This window comes from Arachis hypogaea, chromosome 7 (assembly GCF_003086295.3).
Source record: "Arachis hypogaea cultivar Tifrunner chromosome 7, arahy.Tifrunner.gnm2.J5K5, whole genome shotgun sequence".
NCBI lineage: Eukaryota > Viridiplantae > Streptophyta > Magnoliopsida > Fabales > Fabaceae > Arachis > Arachis hypogaea.
Window position 1 is genome coordinate 31,693,552 of NC_092042.1, and position 13,016 is coordinate 31,706,567.

Genomic DNA, 13,016 nt, shown 5'->3' on the forward strand with positions numbered 1-13,016 from the left:
ACAATTATAGCTCTGTAAAGAAATGTCTTACCTGCTCCTCCTGGTCTATCCACGAAGAACACTCCACTTTTTCTTCGATCAATTGTATTCATAATGCACCTGAAAGCTGCAGACTGGTCATGATTCAATCTTTTTATAGAACAGGTCTTCTTGAGGAACTTCGATGGACATTTCTTCTTGAATAATTCTAGGCATGAAGTTGTCGTTGTCGTTGTCCGAGGTTAGAGCTGGTAGGTCGTATTGTGCGATATGTTTTCCATGTTGTAGGAGGATGTCATTTAAATCCCTAAGCAAATGATTTGTCAACCCATTGCAGGTTGTAGTGCTTGTTTATGCGTAATCATCCACCATACATGAAAGAAACTCGTCCCACAGACTTCTTACATCTGTTGGCTCACAAAAAATTAGAATGGTGGCAAACAACCTTCTTAGAGCACATGGCATTCTCAAAATGGATGCCTCAACCAAACATGATCTTATACTACTATCAGTCTCCAACAGTCCTCGATGCTGAGCGGATTACTTAAAGGACGAATATTGGACACCATCGACTGTTAGCAAATCATCCCAACCAGTTGGGCCTCTTACATTTGACAATAGAATACGCAAATAGAATTTTTCACCTTCTGTTGGCGAAACGGTATAGATCCGACCAATAGCTCTCTTTTGTGACCTGCGTCGATGCCATTCTTTTTCCTTGCTGTGCCAACTATAATATTCTGGGATTTCCCTGTACAAAAGATGCCTAGATTGTTGGTCATCGACCCGATTAAGTGCAAAAAATTCAGTGAGCATTGTTCTTGAGAAATAGTCATTATTAACTATTTCAGAAATAGTTTGGTGCTCATAAAAGCTCACTTGATGTTGATTTGGCAAATGAACTTGCAACCTTTCAACTGATGGATACATTCGGTAAAGGTTGAATCTAAATATCCTCTAACATGCCTCTAGAGCAGCAATCCATCTTGCATCAATGAACTGTTGCACCTCATCATAATGAGAACTTCTGTGAACCTCCATCGCCACATGGTCTGGTCCCTTATAGCAATACTTGTATAGATATTTTATGCTCTTGATACTGCTACATATCTCTACATTGATATGACAATCATACTTCGGTAGTAGCCAAGGGTTGTACGGAATCACCCATCTATTGTCAATTGTGACATTTTGGTTTATAGGAATTGGAGTATCAAATCGCCTCCTATATTGAGGATATGAGTCATCACCTCGTCGTGTCTCTGGTACGAACTCTTTTGGGTAGTTGCGTTTACATTGACCATTCTTCATGCACGGTGAATATTGATTTAGTGTTCCGCAAGGACCATGGACCATATGCCTTAGCACTGCCTCATGTAAGTGGGGTTCTGTTTCTTTACATGGTATTTCCGTTCGGACCAAACTATCATATTGGTCAGGATCACTCAACTTGTCATTGTTTTCTAAGATTAGCAACATATGTACGTATGGAAATCCTCTTTTCTGAAATTCGGTGACATAAATATAACTTTTCACCTTTCCCAATACACCTTTGGTAATAACATCCTGCTTTAATTGTTCGAACTTGGCTCTGAAAATCCTAGTTGTTAGATCCGGACGATCCTGTGGAGTTTGAGTAGGACTGAGTTCCGAAGCTATTTCTGACCATGATGGATTGCATGTCATAGTTAGAAAAATATCCAGTTTGCCTTCTTTAAGAACAATAGCCATTCCATCCTCGTACCATTGAGTCATGTCTCGACGACTGCCCACGAACGATGATGGTAATATCGTTCTTCTGCCAACATTTTCTAAAACAGATTTTAGAGAAAAGTATTATTAGTTTTAAAGTTTAAATTTAGGAACACGTAATGATCAATCATGTGGCCGTTAAGTTGAATAATTACCAGCATTATTCTCTCCTGTGTGCAAAGCATCTTACAAGCCTTGATACAATTTAGCTCGAAGTTCCTTTTGTCTTTGTCAAACCCATCTTAACTTGCCTGTTTCCATTTTCACATAGTTGTCAACAACATATTGTTGAAGAAGTCGCCCCGCTTGCAAAATTGTTGAGTGATCATTGGGGTGGATCTACGAATATTGAGGATTATAGAAAATTGTTAAAAATTGTGAAATGATTTATTGGTACAAACTATCATCTATGGAAGTCTATAAATGATGTAACAAATATAGGAGTTTGTACCTGGAGCATATAGCTATAATATGTCCGGCATGATACTTTGTTTCCACGTTGAGTTCGAGTATTTATATCCCATCCATGGGTTCCAAATAGAAAAAGAAGAGGATATTGTAGTGGATCGTAATACCCAACAAACTCTTGAATCCTTCTGAGGTTACCAGCATGAGTTTGAACCTTGATATCCCGTCCTCGCACCATTGTTTCAATATCATCACCGACTATTATGGCTGCTACTTGTGAAGCAGTTGGGAGACTGTATTGTGGTTGATTAGCAGATCGCTCTCTGATCACCAAACTACACTCTTGCACATCTAGTTGTTGTGCAAGCTGACGGAATACATGGATAAAAGGATTATATCGGTGCAACAATTGTAGCTTCAAAACCAAACTTTCATGCAGTTGTGTGTTCTCCAGCATCCTATTTTGTAACTCGTGATCAGTATCGTATATATATAGTTGCAAGAAGCGTGGCCGCGCCCCCTGATCTGGATGAAATCCTCCTATACTGTGGTACATTGATCCTTGAGCACGGAATGTATATATACCATGACTTGCTGAAGCTAATTGTTCGTCTATGTGTACACCACACGAAGTGAATGAAAAAACATGATTGTAACCACGAATGTGTTTCCTAAAATGGTTCCCTTCTGCAGAAGGGTCTAAGAAGATGTCTAGTAATTCCTAAGGAGCATTTACTTGGGGCAAAGAGACTTTTTCTCCATTGCAACACATGTCAAATGTTTCATGGTGAAACAGACGTGCATTACAGTGTGTACATGTCCTTGTAGGAGGCAGTGTAGTTTGAAGCACTGTTGTATTCTCTTGAAAATTTTGAGCACAATTGTGGGATGTTCGGACATGGTGTCTAATTTCTGCACTCGCATAGGAATATTAAAATATTATGTTATAGATTTCTTTTCCTACATGTGCCAATAATTGTATGGTTAGGTACTTGGGTAGAATTTATTAATTATTTCATATTATTTTAGATAGTGAAATCAAGGGTGAACAAAGAATATATATACAACTTTTCAATTGAGGTTTGTGTTTTCAAAATTAAACGTAATTTTTAAAAAATGTTGTGTCTTTTTCTATATTTTTCTATTGCCTAAACTCATATAAGATTGTCAAAGTTTGAAGTTCTAGGTAATATATGAAGTTAAATATATATATTTAATAGAGCAAATTTTTATTCTGAGTTATACTAAAATATACAAAGAATATTTTTAAAATGATATAATTCTATTGTGTTTTTATTTGCTATTTAATTTTATGAAAATTTTGAATGTTGCCCACTAATTTGTAATAATTTTAATTATATTTTTTAAAATTATTATGATAAATTAACGGTATAATAAAAAATTTGTCCATTAAAATTGCATAAATATTTTTTTATGGTTAACATACTTGGTGTTTTTTTATTTTGTTATTTTTGTTGGTGTTTATGTTTATAATATTTTATACATTATTAAATTTTAATTTGATAATCTTGTTATCATCAAGGGTTTATTCCCTAGTAACTGTAACGATGTTAAAATTTATTTTGCATCACTAAATAATATTATATGTCTCATAGTTTTTGCTATTGGATAAACGATGTAGTAGCATTTTTTTGAGTTAGTACTTAAATCAGTGATTCATTAGAAAAAAATTTTATAACTCATAAGAATGTATATACTGTTATCTATGTTTTTAATTTGAGATCTACATTATTTAGTTACGTGTTAACTTGTAACTTTTAATATAATGTTTAGTTTTTTTTATTTTAAGAAATTAGAACACTTTGTGCTATTTGTAAATTTCACCATTTATTAAATGCTTAATTTGTTAATGATCTTATAATAAAAAGGACCCATATAATTTGTACAATTTATTTTTAAATACATGAGATAGGACATCAATATTTTTGTAGTATCTATTAATTGTTGTTTTTGTGTTTAAATTTTTTTTGTTTAGTTTTTCTCCTTAATTTTAAAAGATATATGTTGTTACAAAAATTTTATTATATAGTTATTGTTAGTATTATTAGTTTCATGAATGTATCAATTATTTTAAATGTTTTATTTGTTAAGTATTTATTTTAAATTTTTTTATTAAATTCAGAATTTTGGTTACAATATATAATAAGCAGTACAGATAATAAACATAATAAAAATTCATTTGTTATTACGATAACTAATAAGCATAATAATACAATAAATTTAACTAATCACATTTTATATAGTAATGATTATTATATGATGATGATAAAATATTAAAAATATAAATAGAGTACTCACCATTTATATTTGCATGGCTTCTAGTATTGTTTATAGTTGGTTCATAAGAAGCAATTGGTTGAGGAATTGAATTAGTAGTTGTAACAGTGTCTTGATGTACACCTATATTTAAAAACAATGCAAAATTCATATGTTATCTACCTTTTTGAAAAAATAGAATATTAGCGCTTAGCAATAAAATAAAGCGTGTTAATTAAGTTGGTTAATTTTGTTAATATTCTACATTAAGAAGATTTGATGTGCAGACAAATTAACTTATATCGATGTATTTACATGTTTAAAGCATATAAAGATACTAACCAGATGATCTATTACTTGGACTAGTTCTGTTATTATGTATTTTCGTACCTATATTTTTAAAGAGCAATATAGAAAATAAGATAAGTTAAACTAATAAGAGAAGAATTAGTTAACGTTGATTGTGTGAAACAAAATATCGGTAACTTTAATTATTTTAGATTAATAACAAATTAGTGCTTAACAATAATAAAGCGTGTTAATTAAGTTGGTTAATCTTGATAATATTCTACGTTAAGAAGATTTAATGTGCAGGTAAAATAACTTATATCGATGTGTTTACATATTTAAAGCATATAAAGATATTAACCAGGGGATCTGTTACTTGGACCAGCTCCGTTACCATATATTTCGGTACCTATATTTTTAGAGAGCAATATATAAAATAAGCATAATTAAACTCATAAGAAAAGAATTAGTTATCATAATATTAGTTAACTTTGATTGCAAGAAATAAAATATCGATAACTTTAATTATTTTAGAATTGATCTAGATTTCTTTATTATAATATAAATAGTTTTTTTATGCTTTTATTATATTTTTTTATAGTACTTTTTCTCAAAGGTTTGAATTTCATCCATTAATGCGTGAGATATTTTAACTTATTTTTTTAATTTATTACCTTAAATTGATGATATGATGAGTATTTCATCAATTAAAATAATTAAGAATACAAAGATATGATTAAAGAATAATTTATTTGTTATACTGTAATGTATTCTTGCTTTTTTGTGTTTATGTTGATAATAAAAGAAATTAATCTTTATAAAATAAAAGGAACTAATCTTTATTTATGTAGGGCTATTTCAACCACAGAAAATAAAAAATAATAACTCTTGTAATTTTTTAACCATTATGTATAGTTTATTATATATCGCTATATATTTTATTAATGAGTACACTTTTATATGTAATTTAAAAAAAAATAAATATTGGACATAAAAAATATGTAAACCATGTGTTGTAGATTTAATTATTCCAATAACTTTAGTTAATAATGATTTATGTTTATTTATAATTTAAATACTATTGTCTAATGAAATAACTCTTAATAAAATAATTATATTTTATATACTATCAGTTATCGTCCTATAATAATATATTGATCACTTATATACTATTGTATTATAGGCTATTATGTATGAAACATACTAATAAAAAATAATAAATAATTAATATTTTGTTCAGGTACTTTTATTTATATATCATTATTATGATTATAGTATAACGTTATTTATATTAATTATTTATATTTAATAATTTTAAAAAATATCATGAAAAATTAAAAATAAAAATATAATTAATAAATTTAATTTTAAAATATTATATATATGCAGTACGTAGTGTCAGTTTTCTTTATTATAAGTGGTTCAATTTTTAAATTCTGTTAAACCCATTTTTTAATAAAAAAGAAACAGAGACAATGGAATTGGATACTAAAAAAAGAATTGGATACTAAACCTGTGCATCTCGATTATATGTTGGTATTTGTTGATGACATAATTTTATTTATATCATCATCATCATCATCATCATCATCATCATCATCATCATTATTATTATTATTATTATTATTATTATTATTATAACTTATCTATATTAATTATTGAAATTTTAATAATTTTTAAAAAAATATCATGAAAAGTTAAAGATAAAAATATAATTAATAAATTTAATTTTAGAATGTCATTTATCCTAAGTACGTAGTATGTGTTTTCTTTATTAGAAGTGGTTCAATTTTTAAATTTTGTTCGTAGGTAAGTTCATTTTTTAATAAAAAAAGGGATAAAAAAATAGATGAGAATCTATGTTTTTCCATTATATATTGGTATAGATAGATAGCTTTTGTTATTTTTTTAGCTGTTATATTTGTACGTAGGTGAGATATATCCTAATTTTATTTTTAATTTCTTAGAATTATATATCATTACCAATTGAGAATACAAAAAATTAAAAAAAAATTAAATTAAAGTGTTGTTAAGAATTTTAATGTTACATTGATTTATTAATTTAATATATAAATTTTATTTTTGATTATAAAATTATTATCAAAAACTTTAATATAAGAGTACTTTTTGTCGTTAGTCTTACATGACATCATTTTTTTATTTTTTTAATACAAATATATAAAAATTATATATTACGGTTATATATTATATTGGACGACGGGAATGAAATATATTAAAAAAATATTATTATTAGTTATTGACCATTAATTTTTTTTAAAAAATTTTTATAGATGAATGATGTCTAAAAAATTTGGAATGTTAACTTTTAACTTCATATATGATTAATATGTTGTTTGATTAAGAAAGATACTGCTTGGATGGTAAACCATGTATAGTAATATTAATTTAATTAATTTTGTTACAAAATATTAATGATAAAATAACAACCAATTATGTTATTTTTATTTCTGTACCTGTGGCAGTTCTATTGCCATGCGCTTCCATTTTTGTATTTTTAAGAAGTAAAATATAATTATTAAGAACTAATTCAATTTATAACAAAGAAATTTAAATTATGTTATCGTGTTACCTATAACAGATTGATGATAAGTGGTAGTTCTGGCCATTTGTCTAATTGTAGTCAATCGGGCTACCCCTATGTTTGCAGTTAATCGGGCACCTCCACCCGTGTTTGGCATTGAAGTTGTATCAGTTGATATGGTAACTTGTTTTCCTTATCGAATCATCTCCCGATAACTTGCACGTCTTCCAGGTATTGTTGTCTCTGTTCTTCGGTCATGTTCTGTCTTCTTCGCCTAGCATAATCTGTCCAACTGGGTCGACATTGATGTGGCTGTGGATTTCGTGAAGTTTCTATTTTTATTTGTCAGAAAGATATTTGTGAGAGCACGATTGAAAGGGAAAGAGTCTCTTAAGAGTTGAAAGTGAGTTAGTTTTTAAAGCGAGTACGTAGTAGTAGCAGTTTTTTACAGTTTTAAAATATATCGTGGGTTGATGGGAATCAGTTTGACATTCTATCATGGAGTAAATTCTTTCCTTGATAAAAAATAAGAAATATGGAGGACGTAGTAACAGTTTTTTATATATTGAATCCAATGTCTAAATAAAAAAATAAGCAGGGGTAAAATAGTAAGAAAAAATTGGGTACCAAATTTTTTTATTTCCATTATACGTTGGTATAGTCCATTATATATTGTATATTGTATATATTGGTATAAATTTAATTAATGAGTACATTTTTATCTGTAAATTTTGTTTAAAAAATAAATATTGGACATAAAAAATATGTAAAGCATGTGTTGTAAATTTAATTATTTCGATACTTTAAATACTATTGTCCCATTGAAATAACTATTAATAAAATAAATATATTTTATATACTATTAGTTATTGTACTATAATGATATATTGATCACTTATATACTATTGTATTATGGACTATTATGTATAAAAAATACTTATAAAAAAATTATAAATAAAAAATCATAAATAATTAATATTTTGTTGACGTAATTTATTTATTTATATTATTATTATGATTGTAGTATAATGTTATTTATATTAATTATTTATTTTTTAATAATTTTTAAAAATTATCATGAATAATTATAGATAAAAATACATTTAATAAATTTAATTTCAAAATATTATGTCTTTTGAGTACGTGGTGTCAGTTTTATCTATTAGAAATAGTTCAGTTTTTAAGTTTTGTCATGAGTCAAAAAAGAAACAGGGGTAAAATAGGAAGAAAGATTTGGATACCAAATTTCCATATCCCCATTATATATTGTAGTATAATGTTATTTATATTAATTTTTTATTTTTTTAATAATTTTTAAAAATTATCATGAATAATTATAGATAAAAATACATTTAATAAATTTAATTTCAAAATATTATGTCTTTTGAGTACATGGTGTCAGTTTCATCTATTAGAAATAGTTCAGTTTTTAAGTTTTGTCATAAGTCAATAAAGAAACAGGGGCAAAATAGGAAGAAAGATTTGGATACCAAACTTCCATATCCCCATTATATATACTAGCGGCTCACCAGGCACTGTCGTGCCTGTTGAGACGCTTTTCTATTGAGTTTAAGAAATTAATTTTATATTTTTATTTTAAAATTATAAATTTAATAATAATTAAAAAAATTATAAAAATATAAAATATCTTAAATTATTTAACATGCAAAATATTAAAAAAATAAATTTAAATTACAAAGTAAGATTAAAAAAATATTAATTTGCTATTATGTGTAATAAAATTAATATAAAAATTTATTGATATTATTTAAAGATTAGTTATTTATAAATATTATTAAATTTATTTATTTTTTTAATCCTATTTATTTAGAAACAAATTTAAAAATTTATATCCAAAATATTTTTTATCTTCATCAATAATTCTAATAGATAAAAAATATATTTTTTAATTTAATATTAAAATAATAGTATTTTTATCTAACATTTAAGTAAAAATTATCTTTTGTAAATAACTAACATGTATTTTGGTTTATATATACTCTTTTTGAATCAGAATAATGTTATTATCATTATTTTTTGAATTATATTTTGGTTTATAGGAATTTTAATTTTAATAAAATATGATATAAATAAAGTCACATCAACATTAAAATAAAAAATACTTATCTAATAAATTTGAAGAGTGGATGATATATTAATAAAAAAATAAAATTAATTTCTTAAAAACAATAAAAAAGCAAATGCCTATTCAGCTGCTTTTTTATTGAGTTAAAAAAATATTTTTATTTTTTTATTTTTAAAATTATAAATTTAATATCAATAAATAAAAATTAATTATAAAAACATAAAATATTTTATATTATTTAAGATATGTAAAAATATAAAATAATTAAATTTAAATTAAAAAAGGTAAAAAGTTATATTATTATTATGTATACTAAAATTAAGATAAAGATTTACTAACATGGTTTATAAATTAGTTATTTATATATTAAATTTATTTATTTTCTCAATCTTATTTAATTTGAAGCAAATTTAAAAATTTATATTCAAAAGACTCTTTATTTTTATGTATAATTCAAATAGATAAAAAAATATTTTTTTAATCTTATATTAAACATCTTTAATTATTTTTTATTTTATTATTATTTTAAAATTATTAACTTTTATTTTGATTATATCATCTCATCATATTATACACTATCATTTTTTTTATCATTCTTTTTACATGGATAACTATTAGTATTATTGTCTTACCGTCACTATTATGTTGTCTTATTATATTTTTTTCTTCTTCTTCTATTAACCACAACCGCAATCAATTACCATAATACCATTATGGCACTCTCATTTTTGTTCATCACTTTGTATGTGAAAGACAAATTAAAAATATATAAGAATGAGTTAACAAAATAATTTATGAGAGTTCTTCAGTTCATTATTGATAGGTATATACATGTCAAAAAAATTAAAAAATAAATATCAAATAAAAAAATAATCATTTTTTTTAAATTAAATTGATAAGAGAAAACTTTGTATGCGAAAGACAGATTAAAAATATATAAGAATGAATACAATTTGGTAAGTAAACCGAAGAGAAAGGAAAATGAAGGTGAAAGTTATGCGTGAAATTAATATACGTAGTAAAATGGTATAAAATTTGCAATTGTAGTAAATGAAAGCGAGGAAAAGATAATGATGGCAACAGTAATAATATAGAAGAGTGCACCTAATGGTGAGAGGAGAAGCACTAAAAATTGAATAATGAGATCAAATTTGGTATAAAGTACTCACGTAAAGAATATACCCAAAATAAAATGATAAGATCCATAAAAAATTATTTATCACCCCTAATTATTTTTTTCCTCGTTTCATACATGGCGTCGAAAATCAATATTTGGCATAGTCATTATCTAATTCAGAAAATTACAAAAACTCATCCAAATAATTATTACCTACAAAGAAGCACATTCAGATTTGAAAAGAGAAGTAAGAAAATTTAAAAACGGATAAAATTAATTAAATGGATAAATTATTGGAATAAAGAATTGAAGAAGAGGTTACGGTTCCTACAACTATTAGTGAAATATAGAATGAAAATAAGATAGAAGAACACGTGTTGCTGTTAACGGTGAAAGTTCTTTTATCTAAAGTAAATTTGGATACAAAAACTCCATATCCACATTATATATTGTTATAGATTTCCGTTATTTGTGCCTATTCTATTGTCATGCACTTCCATTCCTGTATGTTTCAAAAGTAAAATATAATTATTAAAAACTAATTGAATTCATAATAAAGAAAATTAGTTATCGTATTACCGGTATCAAATTGATGAAGGGTGGTAGCTCTGCTCATTTGTCTAATTGTAGTCAATCGGGCTACTCCAATGTTTGTAGTTAATCGAGTACATCTACCTGCGTTTGGCATTGGAGTTGGAATTGGAGTTAGTTGATATGACAACTTATTTTCCTTGTCGAATCATCTCTCGATAAGTTGCTGTCTTTGTTCTTCGATCATGTTGTCTTCTTTGCCTAGCATATTCTGTTCAAGTAGGTCGACGTTGACATGATTGTTGATTTTATGAAGTTTTCGCCTAGCATATTCTGTTCAAGTGGATCGACGTTGATGTGATTGTTGATTTTGTGAAGTTTTCATTTGTATTTGTCAGAAAGACGGCAAGATGTAGAGAAGAAAAAGGTCTGCGATACCAAAATTGAAAGTGAAAAAGTATTTAATTCTGTTGGGTTTCAGTTTTTAAATTGAGTACGTAGTGGGAGCAGTTTTTTATTCAAAGTAAATAAATCAATTTTAAAATATGTCATGGTTGAAAATGAATCAGTTTAATACTCTGTCGTGAGATAAATTCTTTTTTATAAAAAAATAAAAAATTGAGGACGTGGTAACAGTTTGTTATATTGAATTCAGTGTGTAACAAAAATAAAAAGGAAACAGGGATAAAATAGGAAGAAGAAACTGGATACCAAATTTTTCTATCTCATTATATATTGGTATATAGATAAAAAAATAGTTATTATGACAAAATTAAAAAATATAGTAAATAAAAAATAATAGAAAAAATAGTTATTATAATAGAAATCAAAGTTGTCAATCATGCAATGGGACTATTTCAATTCGAAAAGAATAAAAGAAAATTCAAATCTAAATTATTTGATATTAAATAAAATAAAATTACATAAAACATTATTTACCGTATAAATTAAATAAAAAATTACCAATATTTTTAAATAAATATTTTATATAACAACTGCCAAGCAGAATTCACTGAATAAAAAAAAGTGAACATCAAACTTTCATATTTTTTGTATATTGTTATTTTGTTATAGTATAAATAATAGTTTTGGAATTATCTAAATATTTTAATATAAATTATTTAATATTGTCAAAGCTAAAAATTTAAGAGATAAAATTAATATTTCTTCTAATGATTATTTTTAAAATTATAAATATACAATAAAAAATTAGAGTACATTAAAATAGTATCATAATAAAAAATAATTCAAAAGATAAAATTAACAAACTAATGGAATATATATACACAACTAACCAATGTTATCATCATTCATAATATTATTTGGACCAATTCTAATACTTGATTATCTAAAAACAGATTTTTAACATATAAATAATATTTTTTAAATTTCGTAAATCTTTTAATATAAATGATTTAATATTATCTGGACAAAAAAAAAATAAAAAATAAGATTAATATTTCTTTTAAGAATGATTTTTATTAAAATTATAAATACATAATAAAAATTTAGAGTGCATTCAAATAGTGCCATAATAAAAAAAATTTAAATATTAAATTAATAGTGTAAATTTTTTAAGTGAATAATTAACAATCATAATATACTGTATTATAGATATATGTAACATAGTATATTAGAAATAATTAAAAGTTTAATAAGTATGAATTAAAGCTTTTAAAAAATAATAATTTATACCCACTAATATTATTACCCTTCTATCTATTACTTAAATTTGGACCAATATTATTGGCATGAGTCTAATGTATTTTTAAAATCTATCAATGTATTCAATAATATTAATAAGAGATGAAATAAGAAGAGAAAAATGGATAAGAAGTGACAGGTAAAAATTACGTCAAGTGGCCAAGTGGAGTGATGGGAGTTTTTCAGAGATAACTGACATTAAATGGAGAAGTTGATTAGAAAGGGTAATACTGAAAAAAATTTGGACACGAAACGCATGTATTGTTATAGATTATTATGAATATCTGAATATTTAAAAGCAAATCTATTATTGGCATGAGTCTAATGTATTT

General features: G+C 25.4%; 2 protein-coding genes across 2 annotated transcripts; both read right to left on the reverse strand.

The window, feature by feature from the left end:
* Positions 1–519: 519 nt before the first annotated feature.
* On the reverse strand, positions 520–909 carry LOC114924247 (uncharacterized). The gene has a single exon (XM_029288154.1). It carries the CDS (start codon positions 907–909, stop codon positions 520–522), a length of 390 nt encoding a protein of 129 aa, XP_029143987.1.
* Positions 910–936: 27 nt separating this feature from the next.
* LOC112701353 (uncharacterized) lies at positions 937–2,695 on the reverse strand. Its single transcript, XM_025752122.1, has 4 exons — positions 2,183–2,695; positions 1,983–2,070; positions 1,887–1,901; positions 937–1,790 (listed from the first exon to the last, which is right to left on the reverse strand). Exons 1-4 carry the CDS (start codon positions 2,693–2,695, stop codon positions 937–939), a joined length of 1,470 nt encoding a protein of 489 aa, XP_025607907.1.
* Between the last annotated feature and the right edge of the window lie 10,321 nt (positions 2,696–13,016).

Coding starts and splice junctions, on each gene's coding strand:
- LOC114924247 (XM_029288154.1), bottom strand. CDS start 909: ATGTATCCATCAGTTGAAAGGTTGCAAGTTCATTTGCCAAATCAACAT.
- LOC112701353 (XM_025752122.1), bottom strand. CDS start 2,695: ATGTACCACAGTATAGGAGGATTTCATCCAGATCAGGGGGCGCGGCCA. Junction 2,071..2,182: donor ATTATAGCTATATGCTCCAG/GTACAAACTCCT, acceptor CAATATTCGTAG/ATCCACCCCAATGATCACTC.